At 47.8% G+C, this 27347-nt stretch overlaps 1 protein-coding gene across 3 annotated transcripts; it reads left to right on the top strand.

The window, feature by feature from the left end:
* Positions 1-10924: 10924 nt before the first annotated feature.
* AGBL5 (AGBL carboxypeptidase 5) lies at positions 10925-27340 on the top strand (the record flags this gene model as incomplete). 3 transcript variants are annotated; one of them, XM_079720871.1, is made up of 14 exons in its annotated part: positions 10925-11154; positions 11401-11572; positions 11894-12057; positions 12636-12813; positions 13079-13257; positions 13667-14123; positions 14620-14789; positions 15122-15257; positions 15906-16108; positions 16739-16953; positions 24397-24553; positions 25614-25722; positions 26571-26701; positions 27076-27340. In XM_079720871.1, the coding sequence occupies 14 exons, from the start codon at positions 10940-10942 to the stop codon at positions 27245-27247; spliced, it is 2658 nt and encodes an 885-aa protein (XP_079576997.1). The 3 variants fall into 3 exon arrangements, with proteins under 3 accessions (XP_079576997.1, XP_079576998.1, XP_079576999.1); XM_079720872.1 differs by having other exon boundaries at positions 10940-11154; positions 25617-25722; XM_079720873.1 differs by lacking the exon at positions 27076-27340 and adding an exon at positions 26030-26076 and having other exon boundaries at positions 10940-11154; positions 26571-26619.
* Between the last annotated feature and the right edge of the window lie 7 nt (positions 27341-27347).

The following is a 27347-nucleotide window of genomic DNA, read 5'->3' as shown; positions in this document are numbered from 1 at the left end:
ACAGAAATATAGACAAAGATTTATGTACAAGAACATTTATTGTAGCAGTATTAATAGGAAAAATTTGGATAAACTGTGTCCCACAATAAGATGAATATTTCAATGAACTTTTGTAAAAAAGCAAACGATGAGAAATGGCTGTTCAAATGGTGATTTCAAAAAATCTTTACTGACAGAAAATTGCTTATTATTAATTGAGCTCAATTTATTGAAACTGGCTACAATAAGAAATACAGAAAATAAGTGTTGGCAAGGATGTGGAGAAACTGGAACTTTTCTACAATGGTGGTGGGAATGAAAAATTGTTCAACCGCTGTGGAAAACAGTTTGGCAGTTCCTCAAAGAGTTAAACATATAATTACCATAAAACTCAGCAATTCTATTCTTAAGAGTATACCCAAGAGAAATGAAAACATACATCCACACAGAAACTTGTACACGAATGTTTATGGCAATATTATTCATAAAAGCCAAAAGGTGCGCCTGCTGGCCGCTGGTGGGGGAACTCTAACACCCAAGGAGACAGGAGGAACCCCAAAGTGAACCAGTAGGACGGAGGGGGACGGAGGGGGGAGGAGAAGGGGAGGCCAGACAGGATTGGCGCCCCTGAGGCTGGGGAGATCAGGAGAAGCAGGCGGGAGGGACTCTCGGAGAAGAGCCAGAGAGGAGCAGAGGGCGATCGCCTGGCCCACTCAGGCCGGGGAGCCTGCTGAACTCCCAGGTGAGGTCCCCTAGCCTCTGGGACCAGGGGTGGGGGCACGCCTGGGCCCCTTCTGTTCCTGGAGCCTAAGCCCCACTCCCCACAGCTCCCAGGGCCTTTCCCAGCCCTGTGGGTCCTGAGCATTGGCCCCGCCCACTGCCCAAACCTCACCCCTGCTTAGGCCCAGCCCCCCACAGCTAAGGCTTCCCCCTCCCCCCTTTTTTTTCTTTTTCCTTTTCCCTCCTCTTTTTTACTATTGTGTACTGATGTACCTTCTGGTTGTTGATTCATCTATATTTTTATTTTTATATTCTTCCTAACATATCTGTTAGCTTCTAGTCTAATTTTATTTTTTACTTTGTTATTGTTCTTTTTTTTTTTTTTTTTGCCGCCCCAGGCAGCTTGCAGTATCTTGGTTCACAAACCCTGGGTCCGGCCGAAGCACCTACGGTGGGAGCTCTAAGTCCGCACCACTGGACTAACAGAGAACCTCAGACCCCAGGGAATATTCATCGGAGTGATGTCTCACCAAACTCCTCATCTCAGCACCAAGACCCAGCTCTACCCAATAGCCTACAACTCCAGTGTTGGAAGCCTCAGGCCAAACAACCAGTAAGACAGGAACACAATCCCACTCATAAAGAAAAAAGTATGTCACAGATGAAGGAGAAAGGTAAAAACCTACAAGACCAAATAAATGAAGAGGAAATAGGCAATCTACCTGAAAAAGAATTCAGAGTAATGATAGTAAAGATGATCCAGAATCTCGGAAATAGAATGGAGGTATGGATCGAGAAAATACAAGAAATGTTTAAGAAAGATTTAGAAGAACTAAAGAATAAACAGAGATGAACAACACAATAACTGAAATGAAAAATACACTAGAAGGAATCAAATAACAGAATAACTGAGGCAGAAGAATGAATAAGTGAGCTGGAAGACAAAATGGTGGAAATAACTGCCGAGGAGCAGGATAAAGAAAAAAGAATGAAAAGAATTGAAGACAATCTCAGAGACCTCTGGGACAACAATAAATGCACCAACATTCGAATTATAGGGGTCCCAGAAGGAGAAGAGGAAAAAAAAGGGTCTGAGAAAATATTTGAAGAGATCATAGTTGAAAACTTCCCTAACATGGGAAAGGAAATAGTCACCCAAGTCCAGGAAGCACAGAGAGTCCCATACAGGATAAACCCTAGGAAAAACACACCAAGACACATATTAATCAAAACTAACAAAAATTAAATTCAAAGAAAAAATATTAAAAGCAGCAAGGGAAAAACAAAAAATAACATACAAAGGAATCCCCATAAGGTTATCAGCTGATTTTTCAGCAGAAACTCTGCAGGTCAGAGGGGAGTGGCAGGATATACTTAAAGTGATGAAAGAGAAAAACCTACAACTAAGATTACTCTACCCAACAAGGATGTCATTCAGATTCGATGGAGAAGTCAAAAGCTTTTCAGACAAGCAAAAGCTAAGAGAATTCAGCACCACCAAACCAGCTTTACAACAAATACTAAAGAAATTTCTCTAAGTGGGAAACACAAGAGAAGAAAAAGACCCACAAAAACAAACCCAAAACCATTAAGAAAATGGTAGTAGGAACATACATCTCAATAATAACCTTGAATGTAAATGGATTAAATGTCCCAACCAAAAGACACAGACTGGCTGAATGGATACAGAAACAAGACCCATATATTTGCTGTCTACAGGAGACCCACTTCAGACCTAGGGACACATACAGACTGAAAGTGAAGGGATGGGAAAGGATATTCCATGCAAATGGAAATCAAAAGAAAGCTGGAGTAGCAATACTCATATCAGATAAAATAGACTTTAAAATAAAGACTGTTAATTCCTGGTATTCTTTTTTTTTTTGCGGTACGCGGGCCTCCCACTGCCGCGGCCCCTCCCAGACCGGGGTACGAACCCGCACCACCTGCATCGGCAGGCGGACTCCCAACCACTGTGCCACCAGGGAAGCCCTAAGATAAAGACTGTTACAAGAGATAAGGAGGGACACTACATAATGATCAAAGGATCAATCCAAGACGAAGATATAACAATTGTAAATATTTATGCACCCAACATAGGAGCACCTCACTACATAAGGCAAATGTTAACAACCATGAAAGGAGAAATCGACAGTAACACAATAATAGTAAGGGACTTTAACACCCCACTTACACCAATGGACAGATCATCTAAAATGAAAATAAATAAGGAAACACAAGCTTTAAATGACACAATAGACCAGATAGATCTAACTGATATTTATAGAACATTCCACCCAAAAGTGGCAGAATACACTTTCTTCTCAAGTGCACATGGAACATTCTCCAGGACAGATCACAGCTTGGGTCACAAATCAAGCCCTGGGAAATTTAAGAAAATTGAAATTGTATCAAGCATCTTTTCTGACCATAATGCTATGAGATTGGAAATCAATTACAGGAAAAAAACTGTAAAAAACACAAATACATGGAGGCTAAATAGTGCACTACTAAATAACCAAGAGATCACTGAAGAAATCAAAGAAGAAATTTAAAAAATACATAGAAACAAATGATGAAAACCTGAAGACCCAAAACCTATGGGATGCAGCAAAAGAAGTTCTAAGAGGGTAGTCTATAGCAATACAATCTCACCTCAAGAAAAATCTCAAATAAACAATCAAACTCTGCACTGAGAACAAGGAGAGAAAGAAGAACAAAGAAAACCCAAAGTCAGTAGAAGGAAAGAAATCATAAAGATCAGAGCAGAAATAAATGAAATAGAAATGAAGAAAACAATAACAAAGATCAATAAAACTAAAAGCTTGTTCTTTGAGAAGATAAACAAAATTGATAAATCCTTAGTCAGACTCATCAAGAAAAAAAGGAAGAGGACACAAATCAGTAAAATTAGAAATGAAAAAGGAGAAATCACAACTGACACTGCAGAAATACAAAGGATTATAAGAGACCACTACAAACAACTATATGCCAATAAAATGGACAACCATGAAGAAATGGACAAATTCTTGGAAAAGTACACTTTTCCATGACTGAACCAGAAAGAATTAGAAAATGCAAACAGACCTATCACAAGTAAAGAAATTGAAACCATAATTTAAAATCTTCCAACAAACAAAAGTCCAGGACCAGACTGCTTCACAGGCAAATTCTATCTAACATTTATAGAAGAGTTAACACCAATCCTTCTCAAACTCTTCCAAAAAATTGCAGAGGAAGGAACACGCCCAAACTCATTCTATGAGGCCACCATCTCCCTGATACCAAAACCAGACAAAGATAATACAAAAAAAAGAAAATTATAGATCAATATCTGATGAACAGAGATGCAAAAATCCTGAATGAAATACTAGCAAACAGAATTGAACAGCACATTAAAAGGATCATAGGGGCTTCCCTGGTGGCGCAGGGGTTGAGAGTCCGCCTGCCGATGCAGGGGACGCAGGTTCGTGCCCCAGTCCGGGAAGATCCCACATGCCACGGAGCGGCTGGGCCCGTGAGCCATGGCTGCTGGGCCTGCGCGTCCGGAGCCTGTGCTCCACAATGGGAGAGGCCACAACAGTGAGAGGCCCGCGTACCACAAGGGAAAAAAAAAAAAAAAAAAAGGATCATAAAACATGATCAAGTGGGATTTATCCCAGGGATGCAAGGATTCTTCAATATACGCAAATCAATGTGATACACCACATTAACAAATAAGGAATAAAAGCCATATGATCATCTCAACAGATGTAGAAAAACCTTTTGACAAAATTCAAGACCCATTTATGATAAAAACTCTCCAGAAAATTGACATAGAGAGAACCCACCTCAACATAATAAAGGCCATATATGGCAAACCCACAGCAAGCATCATACTCAATGGTGAAAAACTGAAAGCATTTCCACTAAGATCAGGAACAAGACAAGGATGTCCAGTCTCGCCAATCTTTTTTGTGTGTGTGTGTGTGTGTGTGTGGTACGTGGGCCTGTCACTGTTGTGGCTTCTCCCATTGCAGAGCACAGGCTCCGGACGCGCAGGCTCAGCGACCATGGCTCACGGGCCCAGCCGCTCCGCGGCATGTGGGATCTTCCCACACCGGGGCACGAACCCATGTCCCCTGCATCAGCAGGCGGACCCTCAACCACTACGCCACCAGGGAAGCCCTCTTGCCACACTTATTCAACATAGTTTTGGAAGTCCTAGCCACGGCAATCAGAGAAGAAAAAGAAATAAAAGGAATACAAATTGGAAAAGAAGAAGTAAAACTGTTACTGTTTGCTGATGACATGATACTATACATAGAAGATCCTAAAGATGCCACCAGAAAACTACTAGAACTAATCAATGAATCTGGGAAGGTTGAAGGATACAAAATTAATGCCAGAAATCTCTGGCATTCCTATACACCAACAACAAAAAATCAGAAAGAGAAATGAAGGAAACACTCCCATTTACCATTGCAACAAAAAGAATAAAATACCTAGGAATAAACCTGCCTAAGGAGGCAGAAGACTTGTACTCAGAAAATTATAAAACACTGATGAAAGAAATCAAAGATGACATAAAGAGATGGAGAAAAATACCATGTTCTTGGATTGGAAGAGTCAATATTGTGAAAATGACTATACTACCCAAAGCAATCTACAGATTCAATGCAATCCCTATCAAACTACCAGTGGAATTCTTCACAGAATTAGAATAAAAAATTTTACAATTCGTATGGAAACACAAAAGACCCCGAATAGCCAAAGCAATCTTGAGAAAGAGACATGGAGTTGGAGAAATCAGGCTCCTCAACTTCAAACTATATGACAAAGCTACAGTAATCAAGACAGTATGGTACTGGCACAAAAACAGAAATATAGATCAATGGTACAGGATAGAATGCCCAGAAATAAACCCACGCACACATGAGCACCTAATTTATGACAAGGGAGGCAAGAACATACAATGGAGAAAAGGCAGCCCCTTCAATAAGTGGTGCTGGGAAAACTGGACAGCTACATGTAAAAGAATGAAATTAGAACACTACCTAACACCATACAAAAAAATAAACTCCAAATGGATTAAAGACTTAAATGTAAGACCAGACGCTATAAAACTCTTAGAGGAAAACAAAGGAAAAACACTCTTTGACATAAAACACCGCAAGATCTTTTTTGACCCACCTCCTAGAGTAAGAGAAATAAAAACAAAAATAAACAAATGGTACTTATTTAAACTTAAAAGCTTTTGCACAGCAAAGGAAACCATAAACAAGACAAAAAGACAACTCTTAGATTGGGAGAAAATATTTGCAAATGAAACAACAGACAAAGGATTAATCTCCAAAGTATACAAACAGCTCATGGAGCTCAATATCAAAAAAACAAACAATCCAGTTAAAAAATGGGCAGAAGACCTAAATAGACATTTCACCAAGGAAGACATACAGATGGCCAAGAGGCACATGAAAAGATGCTCAACATCACTAATTATTAGAAAAATGCAAATCGAAACTACAATGAGGTATCACCTCACGCCATTCAGAATGGCCATTATCAAAAAAGCTAGAAACAATAAATGCTGGAAAGGTTGTGGTGAAAAGGGAACCCTCCTACACTGTTGGTGGGAATGTAAATTGATACAACCACTATGGAAAACAGTATGGAGGTTCTTTAAAAAACTAAAAATAGAACTACCATTTGACCCAGCAATCCCACTACTGGGCATATACCCTGAAAAAACCATAATTCAAAAAGAGACGTGTACCACAATGTTCATTGCAGCACTATTTACAATAGCCAGGACATGGAACCAACCTAAATGTCCATCGACAGATGAATGGATAAAGATGTGGCACATAGATACAATGGAATATTACTCAGCCATAAAAAGAAACGAAACTGAGTTATTTGTAGTAAGATAGATGGACCTAGAGTTTGTCATACAAAGAGAAAAACAAGTATGCTAACACATATATATGGAATCTAAAAAAAAAAAAAGGTCCTGATGAACATAGTTGCAGGGCAGGAATAAAGACGTAGACATAGAAAATGGACTTGAGGACATGGGGTGGGAGGGGGAAGCTGGGACGAAGTGAGAGTAGCATCGACATATATACACTACCGAATGTAAAATAGCTAGTGGGAAGCACCAGCATAGCACAGGGAGATCAGCTCAGTGCTTTGCAATGACCTAGAGAGGTGGGATAGGGAGGACGGGAGGGAGGCTCAAAAGGGAGGGGATATGGGGACATGTATATGCATATGGCTGATTCGCTTTGTTGTGCAACAGAAACTAACACAGTATTGTGAAGCAATTATACTCCAATAAAGATCTTTTTTTTTTTTTAAGCCAAAAGGTGGAAATAGCCCAAAGGTCCATCAACAGAAGAATCGACAAAGGAATGGAATATTATTTAGCCATAAAAAAGGACAAGTACAGATACATGCTACAATTTCAGTGACTCTCAAAACATTATGATAAGTGAAAGAAATTAACACAAAAGGTCACATATTTTACGATTTCTTTTGTATGAAATCTCCAGAATAGGTAAATCCGTAGAGACCGAAAGCGTATTAGTCGTTGCCAGGGGCTGGGTGAAGTAGGGATGGGAGTGATTACTTTAAGGGTACAGGGTGTTCTTCCAAGGTGATTTTTTAAAAAAAGTTTTTAGACTAGAGAGAGGTTTGCACAACATTATGAACCTACTAAATGCCACTGAATTGTTCATACTTTAAAATAGTTGGCTGTATGTTATGCGAATTTCGCTCAAAAACAAAACAAAACCCCCAAGCAACATAATTAAATATATTCTGCTTTCCAGCCCCGCCTCCCCACAAGAAAGAGAAAGACAGTGAGAGTGCTAATCACCGTTCCAAGAAAACTACCCCAAACTAACGTTCTAGGACATAATGGTAGCATTTGCAGCAGCAGAATGAAGTTAAACTAATAAATCAATGGGAAGATGTTAACCTCCTGCTTTGTGGATGGGCACAGGCGTGAACCCCGTGTTGCGTTCAATGACAACAGAAACTTCGGATTTAAAACAGCCTGAGAGAACCCCAAAAATGTTGGAGCCGCGAGGGGCTTGAAACCATCGCCCGACCTGGATCTGCCCGGGCGATTGTGACTCGGGGTAACACAGGCGGTTGCAGAGCTGGCAATGGAGACCAGGTCTCCCCGCACACCCACCCCGCCACACCGCGAAGCAAAGCTTCACACACGAGTTGGGTTTTAGGTTTGTTTCTTTGTTTTAAAACCCCGTGAGCCTTTGGTGGGCAAAGGATTGTGGGCTGGCATGCCTGGCCCCTGGAAGGAGAGATGCAGGTGTGAGGCGGGCAGGGGCGGGAGCCGGGTGGATGCTAGCGGCCCGACTCCCCGCCCGGCTCAGGGCCCCGTCCGCAATCACTAATCCCGGGCATCCCGCGTTGCCCGCTCCAGCGCCGCCAGGCTCGCCTCCAGCGGCTCGGTGGTTTGTATCTTTCTTGCTCTTAGGAGGAAGAGATCCTGACAAACGTGGGTTAGTTGACTGAATGAATGTCCTTCACATCAGGAGAGCAGTAGGATTTTACTGGCGCCCCTGGAGAAACCGGAGAGAAACGAGGAGCGGAAATAGCGAACGTAAGCGGTCGGCTTTGCAAACCCAGCGGGCGCCGGGCGATTGTAGAGCACATGTGCGTACCCGCCCGGCCGGAGAAATGCGGCCCATAAGTCAGGGTTGTGGGCCTGGTCTCGAAGTGTCCGCAGTCCTGTAAGAAACCACAGCTGGTGGGGGGGTGGGGTTATCGTTTTGTAAAAAGCAAGGAAACGGAAGGGAAACTGTATTGCTCGTGTTTCCTTCGTCCAGGGTTGGAAAGCGGGTCCTTTGGCAGCGCCCTTTGCTCACATTTCTGTCTCCGGGTTCCTCTGTTCTGTGCACCCTGGAGGAGCTCGGCCCCGGGGAGTTCCTTTAGAGGGTGGGGGCCAGGCCACCCTAAAATTACTGAGACCCTGGAGTGAGGCCTTGGTAAGCATTAGAGGGACGACGGCAGGTCCTTGCCTCAGCGGGGCCTTCGATAGCTCAGTTGGTAGAGCGGAGGACTGTAGTGGGTGAGCCGTGGCAATCCTTAGGTCGCTGGTTCGATTCCGGCTCGAAGGACTTCGTGTGATCTTTTTACCATACACTCATTCAGAGGAGAAAAGCTTACCTAGAAGCCGACTGTGAGTTGCGTACGCACTGCAGATGTTCCCTGAAACGTATATGCAGTAAATAGTCAGGGTACGGGTACGCTCTCTTGGGGGTTACATGCAAAGGAATGTTAACCTGTGCTTTTAAATGAGGCTTATTATTGATTAGGTGTAATTATTATATGTCTGCTTTTAAAAATCTTGCCCGCGGTCCCACTGCACTTGAGTGCTAAGCTAAATGAATGTTCTGAATTGCGGTCGGTTCACTGGTCAGTGGACACCCCAGAACAACCTGTAAGGCAAAAAGAAAGAAGCCAGCAAGGGCCGGGGGATTAGCTCAAATGGTAGAGCGCTCGCTTAGCATGCGAGAGGTAGCGGGATCGATGCCCGCATCCTCCACTCGGTTTTTGGCCCGAGTACTGGAGGATCCCTGAACCGCGGGAGACTGGCTGAAGCCGGTGGGTGTTTTGTAATACACAGATCAGTACGGTAGGCAATTGTTAGCTTCACACACGGTCTTTTTATTTTGCGGGTGAGTCTTTTCCAGTGTCCTTCTTGGTCACTTCGTCTTTTCCTCCTCCCGGTGGGCAGGCCATTAACCGTCTTCTGAGAAGACGCGGGTGGAACCCTCCCGCCGGGCCCGCAGGTCGAGCCCCCAAACAGCACGGGCTCAGGTGCCTGCTAAACGTGCGAGGGAACCCCGGCGTGCTGGCCAATGGCAGCGAGCCTTACTGGGCGGGTAGCCAGCTGTCCCCGCGGCCAATAGGCGTGAGACTTCTTGTTTCCCGGCAGAGCGGGGTCCCGGCACCTCGGCGCTCGGGTTTTGTTTGGGTCCTGGGTGGAGGGCCCGGGTGCCGGGGCCCAGGTGGCGCCTCGCTAGCGGGAGAGGGAACTGGATCACCGGCCCGGAGAGAGGTGAGGGGCTCTGCGCGGAGTGCGGGCCCCGGCCCCGCCCCCTTCTCAGCCCCCGGCGGCCCGGAGCCCCTCTGGAATCCCACCCCGCCCCGCCCCGCCCCTCGCCCGGGGTGCCCCCGGCCGCACCCCCGCTCCTGTGGCCTCGCCTGTTACCCGCTACGCCCTGCTTTCCTACCCTCCCGCGAGTGTGAGTCCGCCCAGAACCATCCCAAGCCAACAAACCCCTCCCTGGCCGGGACAGTCTCGGTCCTTGTGTGAGGGTCCTTCAGAGTTGTGGGTCGAGAAGCCATCCCCCTGTCCCCACGTAGGTCTCTATTGGCCACTTTTTTTTAGGGATGCTCAGAACATCCATTACTAACCCACAACTACCAGGTAGCTTTTTCAGGGGCCTCACTGCTTACAGGACTGGGGGTGAGCGGGTGGACTAGACCCGCACCCTACCTGGGCTTCAGCTGCAGTCTCCAGGTGAGCAGGTGGCTTCTGCCCAGTTTCCTTTGGCTTGGCAAAGCCCACACGTCTAGTTTTCCTCCCTGATAGGCATGGGGTAATAACAAAAAAGTAAGAACCAGCCCTTCCAGGGCTCAGGGGAGCAACAGAAAACTGCCTGGTCAGTACTTGTGAGGACAGAGGAGTGGAGAGAGGAAGCTGCCCATCCAAAGTTAGGAACTTGGTTCTCTCCACTATGCTCTTCTCCAGAGTGGGGAGCCAGTCTAGGAACCAGAGATCCAGAATGGCCCATCTCTCAAGATGGCCATGTGGTGGTGGGTGTATCTTGGCTAGATTTGGGCAGTCTGACTTCTCTAGCTTCTCTAATCTTTGGGCTGCAAAGAAACTTAGAGTCTAGTGTTTCTCAGCATACTCAAGCCACTGAGTATTTCATTTTGGAATAGCCAAGCTGTGGTAAAATAGGGTCCTTTGAGATCAGTTATAACCCTTAGTGTGGGGACAGAAAACTGCTTATTCTTGGCCTTTGCTGGAAGCCCACTTCTACCTTTTTTTAAGGCGGAGAGAGACTCTTGTTTCTTAGGGCACTCCCTAAGAGCAGCTCTCATTCACCCAGAGATACTCAAAGAACATGTTTTCATTTTTCTTCCTCTCCTCCCTACCCCGCCATTTTTCCCCAGCTCTCAGGGCCTGAGTGGGGCAGGAGGATGCTTTCCCAGCCCCACCATGGAGCTGCGCTGTGGGGGATTGCTGTTCAGTTCTCGCTTTGATTCAGGGAACCTAGCCCACGTGGAGAAGGTGGAATCTGTGTCTAGTGATGGGGAAGGAGTAGCGGGTGGTGCCTCAGCCTCCACCAGCAGCATTGCCTCTTCCCCTGACTATGAGTTCAACGTGTGGACCCGACCAGACTGTGCTGAAACAGAATTCGAGAATGGGAACAGGTAAGAGGAGAGTATTGGAGGGTGGAAGAAGGAAGAGAGGCTGACCCCGCACCCGTGCCTCAGTTAGCCCTCCGAGAGTTCGTGCCCGCACACTACCCTTCCCCTCCCGCTCCCCCTTCCTCTCCCTCCCTCCCTCTCTCCCTACCAAGTAGCCCTTTCCCAGTTTGGCTTGCTCCAGCCCCCCCACATAGCTCCTCTCCAACCCTCCCATGTAGAATGACCTGTCTCTCCCACTCTGGCCCTCAGGTCATGGTTCTACTTCAGTGTCCGGGGAGGAACTCCAGGGAAACTCATCAAGATCAACGTCATGAACATGAACAAGCAAAGCAAGCTGTATTCCCAGGGCATGGCCCCCTTTGTGCGCACACTGCCCACCCGGCCACGCTGGGAACGCATTCGAGACCGGCCCACCTTTGAGGTAAGTTCTCCACGAGGAGGAAAGACAGACTTGGGTGCTAAAAGCAGATGAGGGAAAGGAAAGAGGAGTCCCTTCGATACAGCGTGCCAGGCAGGCGGGACACCAGGTTTTGGTACCAGCGTCCCTCTGGCGCCAGCTGGAGTCCAAGGTAAGCCCCTGCCTCGGGAAGCCTAGAAGGATCTGGCTGTCACGTGGAGTTTCAGAGGGAGGGACGTTGGTAAAAGTGATGAGGGTGTGAGGTCGGTTCCTGGTGACCCCGGGAGGATCTGAGTTCTGACACTGAGGCATGTTGCCCCTCTCTCTTCCGCCTCTGCTCCTCAGATGACAGAGACGCAGTTTGTGTTGTCCTTTGTTCACCGTTTCGTGGAAAGCCGTGGGGCCACCACCTTCTTCGCCTTCTGCTACCCCTTCTCCTACAGTGACTGCCAGGATTTGCTAAACCAGCTGGACCAGCGCTTTCTGGAGAACCACCCTACCCATAGCAGGTGCCAGCCGCATTCTTACTCCTGTCCTGCAGTCCTGGACCACACAGCACCTCTGCCACTCCTGGAACTTGCCCTAAGAGCCCTGAAACAAAACCTCATCTGTTCTTTTCTCTGTAGCGAATGTGGGATTTGGGGTACCTTTGACAGATGTTTCTGTGTGACCTTGATCTTGGCGTTACCACCGCTCCACTCCACTTACCCACCTGCCTACTTCAAGCCTCTTAGTATCCCAGCTCCCATCAGTTACCCAGAATTTCGCCAGCACTGCCGTTGCTCAGCACACATTTGTTGTTCTCCTGCCCCAACAGAGACCAACTCTCTGTGTCTATGCAAAGTAGTCTATCCTAGGGCACCATAAACTGGGGAAAAAACCAATACGTTTATCCTGTCCTGTTCCCTGCATTCTGGCAACGTAGACCCACCCAAATCCTCAGCCTCATTTAAAACTGTGAGGAACTGTAAAGCCCCAAAGGTTAGGGTGAAGTACCAGATCCTACAAATCCTGGGCTCATGACAAGGCCCACCTGTTGGTAGGACTTCAGGGACTTCTCCTGGCTTAATGACTTTTACCTCTACAGCCCCCTAGATACCATCTATTACCACCGGGAGACCCTTTGCTATTCTCTGGATGGACTTCGTGTAGATCTGCTAACAATCAGTTCCTGCCATGGGCTTCGAGAAGATCGAGAGCCCCGCCTAGAGCAGCTATTTCCTGATGCCAGCACACCCCGACCATTCCGTTTCACAGGCAAGAGGGTGAGTAGAAATAGCATAAAGGTAGTACCTTGGCCTTTGCCCAGCTCCAGGCACTGCTGGTAGCTTAAGACCATGTTATTCCTCAGCCCCGTAGACATGGCCTCAGCCTGCATTCTGAGGCAAGTGTGACAGCTCCTACTTCATTTGCAAACTCAGCCAGCTGGAAGTCCAGTGGCTGTTTCCACGTCATCCCACCACCATCCCCACATGGTGACCGTAGAATATAGAGCAACTGACCTAATAACTGCTCTCCTCTCCACCTCAGATATTCTTCCTAAGCAGTAGGGTGCACCCTGGGGAGACTCCATCTAGCTTTGTCTTCAATGGCTTTCTGGACTTCATCCTTCGACCTGATGATCCTCGGGCCCAAACCCTACGTCGCCTCTTTGTCTTTAAGCTGATTCCCATGTTAAACCCTGATGGCGTAGTCCGGGGCCACTACCGGTAAGAAGCGTCCCCAGCCCGCCTGGATTGTTCCCAGTCCCCTCATGCCCTGCATCTCAATGGAAGACTATCAGCCTCTCATCTAACGTCTGTGTTCCCAGTCCTCTTGCACCCTAACAAGGGCAAGTTCATGTGATCATCCAGTGACCTGAGAAGGAATGTCCCATCTAATGGCACTCTCTAGGAGAAGAGCTGGAATACCCAGGTCCAGCTGAGCCGAGGGAGCTGTCTTTTCGGGTTCTGTGGGAGGGCTGACAGCTGGCCACGGAGAGGGCCTGCCTCAGTTCTTTCTTTCCTAACGCACTCTCAGCCTCTCGTGTCACAAGTCAAGTCTCCTTTTCATCTACTCGAGTGTCTCCTTCGCTGGCCCAGCCCTCTAGACCCTGCTTTGGTCCTTGTTTCCCTACAGCACAGACTCGCGTGGAGTGAACCTGAACCGTCAGTACCTGAAGCCTGATGCAGTCCTGCACCCGGCCGTCTACGGGGCTAAAGCTGTGCTTCTCTACCACCACGTGCACTCCCGTCTGAACTCCCAGAGTCCCTCTGAGCACCAGCGCAGTCCCCATCTCCCTCCTGATGCTCCCCTTTCTGACCTTGAGAAAGCCAACAATCTCCGAAATGAAGCTCGCCTTGGGCACTCGTCTGACGGGGAGAACCCTGAGGCCTGGACACAGACCGAGCCAGCAGAGCCGAAGCACCACAGCGTGTGGATTATGCCACAACAGTCCACTGAGGCTGAGCATCCAGACCCCGACACCATCCCCCCCAAAGAGAGTGGTGTTGCTTACTACGTGGACCTGCATGGACATGCTTCCAAGAGGGGCTGCTTCATGTATGGAAACAGCTTTAGTGACGAGAACACCCAGGTAGGAATCCACAGGTGGTCATGTGAGTGTGGGACGTGTTGCAGGTTAGGAAATAAAGGTCAGGCCACAGGTGGAGGGAAGGGGGCCTTCTGGCAGGAAGGCCTGGGGCTGCAGGAGGTGCCCTATCCTGAGCGAGAGCGCCAAGAAGGGGCAGCGCTGGGCCCTCACGGCTCAGTCGTTACGTCGTGACCTCTGAAAGAGGGCCAAGCTGTCGGCATCCTAGTCTTTTCTAGGGTTTGGGAAACCAGGGGAGGAGGAGAATTTTGCATTATTGGAGAGAAGAAGGGCTTAGAAAGAGGTAGAATCGTACCTTTCCAACACCTAGAAATATTGTCAAACATTCAGTGAGAACTTACAAACACTGACTACTGCTGATGGTTCGGAAGGTGTCTGCTGTGTTTAAGGCACATGGCTGCGTGCCTGGCATCTCTTCCTTGTCCCCATCCCTTCTTTCTCTGTCTCTCCTTCTGAGTTGCCTTTTTCCTCGCCCAAACAGGTGGAAAATATGCTGTATCCAAAGCTCATCTCCTTGAACTCAGCCCACTTTGACTTCCAGGGCTGCAATTTCTCAGAGAAGAACATGTATGCCCGAGACCGCAGAGATGGCCAGTCTAAAGAGGGAAGCGGCCGGGTTGCAATCTACAAAGCCTCAGGGATAATCCACAGGTTGGGTGGAAATTGAGATACAGTTGATGAAATAGCTTCCCAAAGAAAACAATACCCAGTCGAGGGCATTCAAGGGGCAGGGATAGCCGAAGTCTTCTCAAAGGACAGATTCACAATTAGTGTTATTGTCTTTAGTCTGGGACACTAAAGGTCCCTTTTGGGGACCTTCTTAGGTATACGATAAAGTGCCAAGGTCAATTTCCAGTTGCTGGGGATTAGCAAAACTTTCTATTTGTGTCTATTTTTTCCCAAATGATTATCTCATAGACCACCTAGTCTGTCCCCCCGTGGCTCTGTCCAGATCCTGTCTGATAAATGTCTCTGTGTCTTAGCTACACACTTGAATGCAACTACAACACTGGACGCTCAGTAAACAGCATCCCTGCCGCCTGCCATGACAACGGACGTGCCAGCCCCCCTCCCCCGCCGGCCTTCCCCTCCAGATACACTGTGGAACAGTTTGAGCAGGTACGCGTGCAGGGGATGAGTGGGGAAAAGGGGAACCGCAAAGTCTGGGAAGGCCTTCACTCTTGCCACCTGGCTCTGAGGTCCCCTGGGGAGAGGCGCACCACTATCGCTGCCTCATCTCTCAGCTGCTGTGCTTGTCTTCCTCGGTTAACAGGCACAGGCCTCTGACTGTAAGAGTGCTGAGAGGATGAGTGGGCACTATTCTGACCTCCCCCCAGCCCCGCCACAGAGAACCCCTGAGCTCGTCTTCCTCCTTCTATTGCATTTGTTCACTAGTGACCTAAAAGTACCCCCTCTGCAGAGGTACCTGATGATCCTGGTGTCCCAGGGCACACAAGAGGAGTAGAAAGAGCTGTGGGTTAGAGGAGAGATGCCAGTGCCTTCTCCTGCTGGGAGAGCTCCTGCCTGGTGCCAGCCAGAAAGCCCACCTGCCCCTGCTCGGAATGGATGAGGGCCCCCGATGGGCAAGAGTTTAGGGAATAGCTCGAAGTTCACTTGCGATAAACAGCCTGAGCACAAAAGTTGGGATACTCACCGAGCAAATGTGAGGCCGGCCTCTCCTTCCCTCCCACTGTGCTGTGCACCCCAAACCACAGCACCCTAGGTTGGAAGACCAAGACACTGAGCCAAACCAGACTCTCCCCACAGGTGGGACGAGCTATGGCCATTGCAGCTCTGGACATGGCAGAATGCAATCCATGGCCCCGAATTGTGCTGTCAGAGCATAGCAGCCTCACGAACCTCCGGGCCTGGATGCTAAAACACGTGCGCAGCAGTCGAGGCCTGAGCACTACTGTGAACACGGGTGTCAACAAGAAGAGAGGCTCTCGAACTCCACCCAAAAGTAACAAGTAAGACCAGCAGGGTGGAAGGGAGAAAGGCTGTGAAAGTGGAACAGGGCTCTAGAGCGAGGAGTTCCAAGGAATCTTTGTGATTCCCACCTTCCCAAAGGACCACGTGGTGAACACTTCCAGGGTAAACTTAAATTAGTAAGATCAGTGCATTTTTTGGAGAATGGGATCCTCTTCCCTTTTACCTGTAGCTGCGTACTTCCCAGATACCTGAAAAGCAGGCTAGGGGATTCCCTGCTCCAGAGCTCTGCACAAAATCACATATGGTTAGGGTGCGGCTGGGGGCAGGTCTCAGCTTCCAGTGGTTGAGAATGACTGAGGGGTCCGAGGGCAGCACCAAGGCATTAAAGGGGAATTCGCTAGGAGTTAAAGCTGCCCAGGGACAGCGCTTAGGGCTCTTAGCGTATCATCTGCAGGAGCGCGTTACGTTGTGAACAAGGGCTCCCAGGCATCCTGAGATGCCCCAGGTTAGGTACCTTATCCATGGACGTAAATCCCTCCCTGCTCCCTTGGAATGAGTCCCTGTGCCTTTTCACTCCAGAGGTGATGCTTTACTGAGCATCAGACCATGGGGAAAGACTTGCAACAACCTCCCTGGCCCAGGGTTAACTGGCATCTGCTTCCTTGCAGTGGACTGCCTGTTTCCTGCTCTGAAAATACCTTGAGCTGCACGCGAAGTTTTAGCACTGGCACAAGTGCTGGTGGTAGCAGCAGCAGTCAACAAAATTCTCCACAGATGAAGAACTCCCTCAGCTTTCCTTTTCATGGCAGTCGGCCTGCAGGGCTGCCAGGCCTGGGCTCTAGCACCCAAAAGGTCAGCCACCAGGTGCTGGGCCCCGTCAGAGGTAAGCTAGTCTGGGAGCCCCTGCAACAGGTGTTCAGTTGTTTGGGGCATTGCTGGGGGAATTGAGAGCTTGAAGATGCACACTTGGCCTGGGACCGAGGGGTGAATCAATAAAATTAGTATATAGCAGAACCTACAGCCTCTTCTGCGACCTTGGTGTTCCCTGCGGCACGAGCTCCAGACGGTACCGTGTATGGCATAGGCGGGAGTCCACGGTATCTGGGTTCCAGCAACTGCTGGGAGGCAGGAAAGTTCCCAAGGAAGAAACCCTGGCTAGAGCAGGTCACACTGAGACATGGAGCCTCCACGTCAAGGACAGGGTCGGTCTTGTTGGGAGCAACATAAGATGTCCTCACAATCCAAATCGCAGCACCATACAAAGATGGAGAATGCTATCCAGGGTCTCTATGGGCTAAAATTGTTCCTAGCTTCAGAGCCTGTTCAGAAAGTGTTATCAGAAGGATGCCAGCTCTTCCAAAGAAAAATGGAACAACTACAGAGAGCTCCTGTTCTAGGCTTACAAAGCAACAGTCTAGCCCCTTCCAGCAGTGGTCACAAGTGCTCAACTGTGCCCCTGGGTTTGGCCAAGGAGACCCTGCTTGATACAAGATAAGAGATTCTGGGTCACAGTGTATCCCCAAAACAGGTGGGCCTTTAGGGAAAAAGAAGAGGAAGGGACTCCAGAGCCGTTCCTCAGGAGTGACCCGGACTATAGTAGGGAGACAGTTGCTGGGCCACTTCTGGAAATAAACTAAATCAAAAATCAACATTGTATGTGGCTTCTGGGCTACAGCAATCTTGCCAGAGTATGGAGGCTTAAATGCTGGAACTAAGCTTTGCTGGTCTTCAAGCTGCACTCGTCCTTGTTAGCACTTCCCTGCTACTCAGCTTGCAACAGTTTTCGGTGCAGAGCAGAAACATGCACTGGGGTCAGTGGCTGTGGAAATCTGACTACTAGTTAGAGCAGCCACAGGAGAGAGAGCAGCGGGCCTTACCAGCTTTGACCAGTAAGATGTTCTACCCCTGAGAAGCTCCATAGTTACCTCTGCTTATGTTCCAAGCCCCACTCTTAGAGAGTCTGTCTTCACTGGGAAAGGACACTTTTGCGCACTGTTTGATAGAAGGAAAGTATTAAAGCAATAATAATGCCTTATATTTAAATAGCATTAAACAGTGAACAACAAAAAAACAATATCGCATATTTATTTCATTTAATCCTCACGAAGACCCTGTGGGATAGGTGGTATTTCCACTTTTCTGATGAGGAGACTGAGGGTTTTTAAGGGTAACTTGTCCAAGATTGCGCAGCTATTAAGTGGCAGTTATTCAAACTTAGTCTTTTCGTGTTCCAGTATACTTGAGTTTCCCATTTTAAATCTGGATATTTTTACTTCTTTTAATTTATTTTCCTTTTAACTCATAGAAGGAATATTGGCACCATAAATTCTCCTTCCCTGATTACAAAAGGGAAATAGCAAAGAGCCTTTTCTAGGTCCTCACTGGAGGGTTCTAGGCAGTTTTTAGTCCATATTTTATTAACATCTTCCCTGCCCCCCCACCAAATGCAGAGTGTTGTATTAAGCTCCTTGAGTGAGAGACATGTATTCTGTTTATTTGTTACTTCCCCCAAATAACTAATAGAAAATAGGCATAGTCGGTACAGAGTAATTCCTGGTTGACTGACTTGAAACTTTATGGGGGACACAGGGCAGTAAACACAACATAAAAGCACACACTCATTATAAACATACAGGGAACGTGGGGAGCCACCGTTGTAGATAAACACAAGAGTAATCACCCAAAGAATGATCAGTTGAGGAATGGTTTTGAAGAATGGGTGGTGGTGTATGGTTTTAACAGAAACATTCCAGAGATGACAGTGATAGCCAGGACCAGCGCTGCCACGTAGAGAGGACAACAAGCAGGCGCACTAGCTGGTTCGAAGGGCCAAGCCCTTCCCGTGGACATCAGGAAGACAGGTGGGAGGAAGAAGCCGGAATGTCTTGAAAACAAAGATTATGAGTTAACGAGACATGGCAATGACTGTGTTTCTGAGAATGATGGGAACAAAAAATTTGTTTAAGAGAGCTATCTGTGAACTGTTCATATAGAAATCAAGCAGGGACGGGGAGGTGGGATCCTTGCAGTAGTTTATACATGAGATAACTAGTGCCTATACCAGGGTCTATGAATGTACATACTAGAAATAGAGGTGGCAGGATTCAGTGGTGGTGGAAGAGAGACAAACTAAGGGAGCTTCATGGCTACAAGCTGAAGGAAAATGTCACAATGACCGTAAGACATTGTTGGGAGCAAAGTGCTGAGTTTATCTATTTTAGACATGCTTGGATGTCATGGGCCAGCTATACAGGCAGAAAAAGGGCCAAACTGTAGAAAAGGTGACATCAGGGTTGGATCTAAGAGTCATCCACGTACAGGTGAAACCAAGTGAGAAGCCATGTTCCCCCAGGTAAATGAACTTAGAAACAGAAAGAGAGCTGGTCTGAGTACCAAGAGACCCTAGGGACTTGCATAAATATTTGTAAGAACTAAGAAACTATGTCTAAAGTCAGGGGGTCAAGAAGGTTCCTAATAATACCAAACAGGAAAACTGTAAGGAGTTGAAAGATCAGATCTGGGAATCTTGACTCGTGTTCTCCTGAGCATTTGTTGGTGCTACAGTTTTACCACTTCATCTCAAAGTCCCTGATAAGACTCCAGCATGGGAGACTGGCCCTGGCTTGGGATAGGGACCTGTGATGTAGCTGTGGTATGTGGACATGGCATCTTAAACTAACCCTTAGAAAAACTTCTTTGTTTGTGTGATTTATCCTATGCAGTAGCTCTGTGACATTTCCTGGTTCCACACATCTGGCCCCTGGGCCTTTGCCACATCTGGGCATACTTTGTCTTCCGAGATAGGAAGAACACGACCCTCAGATCTCTAACTATAAAAGCAGCTATAAATATACTTTCCAAATCCCAAAACAGGGATTGCGTTGACAAGATTTTTTTTTGACGTACCAACTTATTTGTAAGAAAATTCCCACTAATGTATAAAAATTTTATCATATTTAACCATACGTTTAATTGACCATCCTTTATTGGCCACAACAGAACATGAGATTGGGCTACACAGAAAATTTCAGAACAGATCTAGGTAGCCCAGCCAGAAGCTTAAGTTAGAAGTTCAGGGAACTAGTCTGGCAGGGTCTGTCCTCGGAGGCTGGGGGATGACATTTTAGAAGCCAAAAAGTAGCCAACTTGGGGTGAGCAGGAATGTTGCTGGGGCAGGAGGCTGGAAGAGCCTGAGTAAGCCTTGCCTCCCAGCGCCCCTGACCATAGTGCCAGGATCTTCCTTACCTCGTTCTCCTCCCGAGAACCGCCTTCCCAGACCCGTGGTCACGTCCCTGACCGCGGGGCTCAGAGGCGCAGAGGGCACTATCCGCAGCTGCCACCGAGGAGCAGGAGGAAGAGCTCACTGGGGAACGGCTAATGTAGCAGCTGAAGTGTGCGATTTCCTGGTGCACAAGCAGAGGCAGACAGCGCAGAGGAGGACCTGCTGGGGAGGGGCTGGATAGTAAACGGGCTCCTCCTTCTGTTGCCTGTGTGTTGATGAAAACAGGGCTCGGACTAGAGGGAAGCCAGTGAGGTGCCTAGGACACGTGATTTAAGAAGGCACTCGCTCTCAGGGTCAGGCAAGGGCCTCCTTAAACTATGCACTCTAGGCGCCTCACTCGCTTCATACCAGTCCTGGCCCTGGATTCAAGCAAGTGTCACTCAATAACTTAAACTTATTCCCTAGGCCTCCACCCTACCCAGTGGGATACTGGTGTAAAAGACAAGGGACTTAAGTGTAAAGCGGGGAGCCTTCAGCCATCAGCCTACCATGGCCACTCTAGTCCGCCCCAGCTCTGGCACTTAAAGCTGAGGTTACCAGAATTCTCTCCTGGCCTCTGTGATGCCTTGTCTCAGCTGACCAGCAGCTTCTGATAGAGCAGCTAAAGGCCAATGGTGAGTGGAGGCTCCTTTGAGAAGTGAGTCAAAGGACACAGGAAGAGTGCCTCCAGCACCATCACCACTTTTACTTTTTCCCCTGCAAACAAAAGTTTTGTGTTAAATAGCAGAGTAAAACTTATTTGATGGCAGGAAATGTCTCCTAACACATCTATTTATTCCCTTAGTACCTAGCACCACGCCTGGCACTTATTAAATGATCTGCAAATATTTGTTGAACAAGTAAAAGGCAAGACGTTGAAGCTGAATGAAGGCTTGTCTCGCCTGTCCACCCCTCACAGGGCATAAATCAGGTCTGCGATCATCCTAGGGATCCAGTGAGATCTGGGGTGCTACCTGTAGGGACAGTTCTAAAGATGTTTTTGGAGGGATGATGCACGACCTAGGCACAGGTTACACAACTGCCCCTCAAAACTGTGAGCCCTTAGAATATCCATTCTGACTCATACAATGGTGAGGTCGGTCTGGCTCTATGTCTCAGGCCCCTGCCCGAGGACTGTCCTGCCTCTCCCAAATGGAACCTAGTGGCTGAGTATCATAAAACACCATCTCACAACCTCTAGATGCAGAGCTGTACACATTATCACTTGCACTCAGCCTTAAGGCCCTGTTTCTCTAGCTTAGAGCCAAGAAAGAAGAGAGTTGGGGCTCCTCCCTTTAATTCTCGTCACAGTGGAGACTGGGTAGGCCTGGACTATACCGGGGCCCAGAAGCCAAAACATGAGAAACTGGGCTGTGTGCTCACGCTGCCAAATTCACAGGCAGCCCCCAAACCTTAAGACAGTCTTTTAAGTGATGACGTGTTACCTTTAAATGCCTTCTACTTTCCAGATCAGGCCTCTCTCCTAAACTAGAACCTGTCTCCTACCCTGAAACTCTCTTTAGGGGCAGGATTCCTGAGTTGTATCCTTAATATCTTTCCCTTGATACTTACATTTCACATTGGCATTTTTTATATCATTTGCCTGTTTTGCTTTGTATCCTCTTAAGTGCCACTCAGTTCCTTACTAGAACCTACAAATGTCCCAGAGGCCTTCACTCAATTTCTAGCCTGCTCTCTTATCCTTCCTTGGGGTGGGGTGAGGCTTCATCCCTTAACATGGTTTCAACATCCTTCTGTGTATAGATATTTCTCAGATCATCTATTTCCTGCTATTTCCCCCTCTGTCATTAAAGTTCATTATTTCTGCCTCGTGTGCACTATCACTTGACATCATCTTGACATCCCTATTTTAACCAAAGAATTACCCAGGTCTAGGCTCTACAGTGTCTCTAAGTCATTGGTGGTGGGTAATGTTTCAAGTTATGTGACTGTGGCCATGAGTCTGACTTCGGTTGTTGTGTTGGCATCGCTGTGCCAACTCTTACTAGCCCCCTAAGGTCTGGTTGTTTTTGACTCCTGTCTGTGGTCTTAGATTCTAATTGGTACCCAGCATCTTGGCAAACTCCTCAAAGCTACAGTAGCTTCCATCCTGAGATCTCTCCCTTTCTTCTTATCCTTATTCATGCAAGTATCAGTTTTTTTAAATTTGGTTTGGGACATTCCAGAAGTAGCCTTGTCACTGCTAGTGTAGCTAGACAAGGTAAAGTTACTGTCACCTACTTTCTACTTTAGAGCCTTTTCATATGTAACGCATGTTGCTTTGTTAGAAGTCAACTGGCATCTGGAACCACCATCGAATTCAGCTCCACAAAGGTTAATAGCTCATTCCGTTTGAGAACATTTGGTACCTGCTGTCCCCCTGTGATAAAAGGAAGGACCTGCCAAGCCTGAGAAATCTCCCTACCTCAACATCTACCCCACTGGGACCCCACCTTTCAGAATCTGTAGCAGTGAGGCTCTAGCTACAAAGAAGGGACCAAGAGAGCTGCCCCACAGAGTATAACCATATGCCCTTAGACGGATTGTTGAGCCAGCTTATGGTCTACAGTGGGTGTCTGCTAGCCGGGTAAACAAAATGTTTATTAAGGTCTCTGGTTTTCCAGGCAGTACTTTACAGGCACTGGGATGTACAGTATTGGAAAAGACAAGGTCCCTACCCTCAAGAGACTCAAGTTCCAATTAGAATATTGAGCACTTACTATGTGCCAGGCAGTATTAAGTACTTTACATGTACTAATATTTAGTTAAGGAGACAGAAACCATAAACAATTACTAGCCAAGTGAACAAAGGACAATGAAAGAGAAGAATTAATTCTACTGTTAATGGTCAGCGAGGCGTCACAGAGGTGACATTTGAGATGGGACGTATAAGATGTCTGAAGTTTCACTAGAAGAGGAAACAGACTTTGCAGAACCACACAGCTAGTAGCCCTAGAGGCTATAGCAGAGGGTGTGAAGGATCAAGTCAGCATCCTACTAAGGATGTGTAGACTGGACCCACAGTGGGCGGGGCTCTGAATGCCATGTTAAAAAGTTTAGACTTTATCCTTTAAAAGACTTTCAGTATCTCCCCCTTGCCTGAGCCAAAATGACTTTTGATCAGGTCTTATTTTAGAATAATATTTATTTTAGAATAATAAAGAGAATAAATTTATTAAATATAAATTTATAAATTTTATTTTATATATAAATTTTATTTGATTAAAATAAATTTATTTTAGAATAATAAATAATAAATTATTCTATTATTTTAGAATAATAATTTCTGGCACCTGTGTGAAGGATGGATTGTAAAAGGGAAGAGACTCAAGCTGGGGAGGCCAGTGGGGAATTTTTTTCAAAAGCCTGGATGAGAGATAAAAGACCTGTATCTGGATGCTGGCAATGGCACGGGTGAATACAGGAGGAATTCAAGTGAAGGCAGAGGGAGAATTCTCCAGATTTGGGTTAAACACAAATCTAAATGTGAGGGAGGAGTCAAGAGATGAAACAAGGTTTCTAGCAGAGTTTTCACCAAGACAGGGAGAACAAAAGGGAGGGGAGAACATGAGTTTTGTTTGGGTCATGAGAGAGTGGCAGGTAGGAACGATCAGTAGACAGTTAGAACTGCAGTTCAGGGAAAAAAGGGCAAGAGGGAGACTTGGGAGTTCTGAGTACACAGAGCAGGAGAGAACCAAGGGTAAAATGGTGGGGGCCACTGACATGTAGGGGCAGGACAAGGCGTTGAAAAGGGGCCGTTAGGGGGAAGAGGAGAACCTAGGAAAGCCAAGCTCAATAACTTCTTCGCCAGAAGAATGAACTGGTGGGTGAGTAGGCTGGTTAGCTCCAGAGAGGTGAAGTAGGATGAGGGCTGGATGAAAACTGGAGAGCTGGAATAAATTATTAGTTCTTTCTACCCATCTTAGACTTACTTCAGAAGGGGGATGCTGGTGTGATGACGAGCTTGAAAACAGGCATCTGCTGACAAGGGAAGGCCAGTGGGGCAGGGGAGTGACAATGCCTCACTTATTTGCCCTTTTATCTGCTTCTGTCCCTTCCACTCAGAGCCCCGAAGCCAGGACAGGAGACGGCGGCAGCAGCCACTGACCCATCGCCCTACTTCAAGCAGCCCGTCCGCGTCCCCAACTCCTGTTAGTTCTAACACAGCCTCTTTACACGTGGGCTCCTGCCTACTGCCCAACTCACTCAGCATATCAGGTCTGTACCCACCGCCACTGAAATCTGGGTTGGCCAACCTCCTTCCTTCCCTACCTCCCAGGGCATAGGCCAGACTCCTGACTAGGCTGCCATGTGACCTGGACCTCATTCCTGACTTGATGTAATACAGGCCACTCCAGACCAGGGGCATCAGTTATCCTCCTGGATTATCCTAAATCCCTAACATCAATGCCCTTGTACAGGAAGCTGGAGTTTAGTGAACATCTTTGTGTAATAAAATAACAGTTACCACTTACTGAGCATTTACTATGTGGCAGGCACTGCTCTAAGCACATTATCTCATTTAATCCTTATTTTTACAGTTGAGGAACCTGAGGACTTTTCCTACCTGCTATTTATTCAAGCTCCCTGACTCCAGGAGCTGGGCAACTTAGACAAAACTGAAGGATGAAAAAAGCATAGGCCTTTCACCTGTCATCACCGCAGATGTTACGTGACCATATCATCCACATAGAGCCTAGACCGTCTGCTCTCCTTTTAGGTTATAGACCCAGCCATGTAAAGCACTGGATGGGGATGATTTCTAAGACTCCAGCCTAACATCTTCTACCTCCCTCAGAGCCCACTACTCCCAACCTGTTAACTCTTCAACGGGTAGCCCTGAATCCACCAGTCTTGGGTACTGCTGACTTGATCCCTAAATGCTCACACATATGACTGGGATAACTCTAAGGTCTATAAATTCATAGTAGTTCAGCTTGAGTGGGTTCTGATTCAAGCTCAAGTTCCTGTTCTACCCCTCGGACCAGACTAGAGCGTGCCGTGCTTCTGAACCAGGGGCGATTTTGCCAGGCAGCGGACATTTGTCTGGAGAGATTTTGGGTTGTTACAGTGGGGAGGAGGCAGGGGAAGAAATGCCATCTGCTAAGCAGAGGCCAGAGATGCTGCTAAACATCCTGAAATACACAAGGCAGCCGCCCACAACAAAGAATTATCCAGCCCAAGATGTCAATATTGCCAATGTTGAGAAACCCTGATCTAAAGGAAGTTACCTCTTCTCCATGGCCCCATCCTGATATCAAGTTCCTTTATTCCCTAGGGAGTAGCTGCTCATTCCTATCCTCAGGGGACAAACCAGAGGCTGTCACGGTGATTGGGAAAGGTCTGCTAGGGGCTGGACCTCGGATCCCCTGTATCAGGACCCGACTACAGGTAACATTTTTGGGTCTTCCCCAGTCCCCAGCATAGCAACTCTGGCAGAGCCCAGCAAGGCGCTGTTCACCTGGGTAGTGGGAGGGAAAATGCCCAGCACTGCTTTACACCCTCTCCCCACAACCATAGCAGAGAGCTGCTCTGATGCCTGAGTGCCTGTCTGTCCAGTGCTGCACCCCCGTCCCCTTCAGCCAGGTCTCTTGCTTGCTTCCAATCCCAGTATCCCTGCCAGACATACCCTAACCTCAGCCTGCTAGCTTTGGCTTTGCCTGCCCCTGCCCTTAGCTTCTCCTCTCTTTCTGCCCAGACCTGCCCGAGGAGAGTTCCCGCCAGGAGGGGTCCCGGATTCCCCAGGTAACACATCTGGTTGCTGCTCCTAGGAACAGCTGTGCCACCAACTCTGATTCAGTCCAGATCCCCATACTAGGTTGACTGAAGTTAGGTATAGGCAGAAGCTGACTGGATAGGTGAAGCTTAAGCTCTGGCAGGGGCTGGGGCAACGAAGTCTCTGAGGTAGACCTACTAATCCTCCAACATCTTTCCACACCGTGCTTCTCTCCTCAGCCAGATCTTGACCGTGGTATAGCCATGAAGGTTAAATGCTGGACCCTTCTGACTCCCCTAGTTAAGTAAAGCTTGGAATGTATAGTCATAGACTGAACCCAAGAGTTTTCTAGCTATTATCCTGCCCTACCTTCTCAGCTAGAAACAGTGCCCAGGAACTCAAGGTCCCAGTACCCGTGTTGACACCTATACTACACTCATACGTGTGGATACTAGAAGGAAACCTAGAAGCAAAAAAGTTCATGGAAGAATCCAGCCTCATAGCCTACCCCCTGTCCACACAGGCTAGGCCCAGGTTGGGCCGGGGCTCACCGCCGACTCGCAGAGGGATGAGAGGCTCTTCGGGCCCCACGTCCCCTATCCCCCGGACCAGGGAGAGCAGTGAGCCAGAGCCGGGACCCTGCTCCACACCACGGTGAGCACCAGGGTCCAACTCTTCACCCCACCTCTCACTTCTATCCCCTTATTCCCGTTTCTGCCATTCAAGATCATTTTCTTCCTTCCCTTCTCCCTTTGACCCCCGAAAGACTAAATGTACCTTCATTAAGAACCTAGTCCCTGACTTTTCCCCCCATCATGCTGGCCGTCTTCACTCCAACAGACAAGAGAACAACTTCTAGTTAGGCCTAAGGAGCAGGCTGGTCAGACCATCCCTATCAGACCACCGTGCGGTGCTCAACCTGCCTATCCTCAGCCACCTTGCCTCTCTCATCTCCCAGCCCCTGGCTGAAAGACCAGAAGGAGGGCGGAGTTTTCACAACCCTGACTGCTCTCTCTTCTCTGTTGCAGGCTGCCTCAGGCTGGGCCCCCACGGCCCTGCTCTGCCCCTGCCTTTCCTCCTATTTCCCGTAGTCTGTCTGACTCCCAGTCCCGGATTTGTTACAGTGGGGGGCCCTTGGGCCAAACTGAGGTTTGTTTTGTCCCTAAATCTCCTCCACTCACTGTTTCTCCCCGGGTCTGAGGCCTTGACCTCCATGCCCAGCACATGACCCCGAGATGGGGAACACAGTGAGAAATGTGCCAGTCCCCTTTCTTAGCTCCCGATTCCATGTGACAATTGT

Source organism: Hyperoodon ampullatus, assembly GCF_949752795.1.
Source record: "Hyperoodon ampullatus genome assembly, chromosome: 15".
Taxonomy (NCBI): Eukaryota; Metazoa; Chordata; class Mammalia; order Artiodactyla; family Ziphiidae; genus Hyperoodon; species Hyperoodon ampullatus.
Note: the sequence above shows the minus strand (reverse complement) of the source record. Positions and strands in the feature narration are given on the sequence as shown.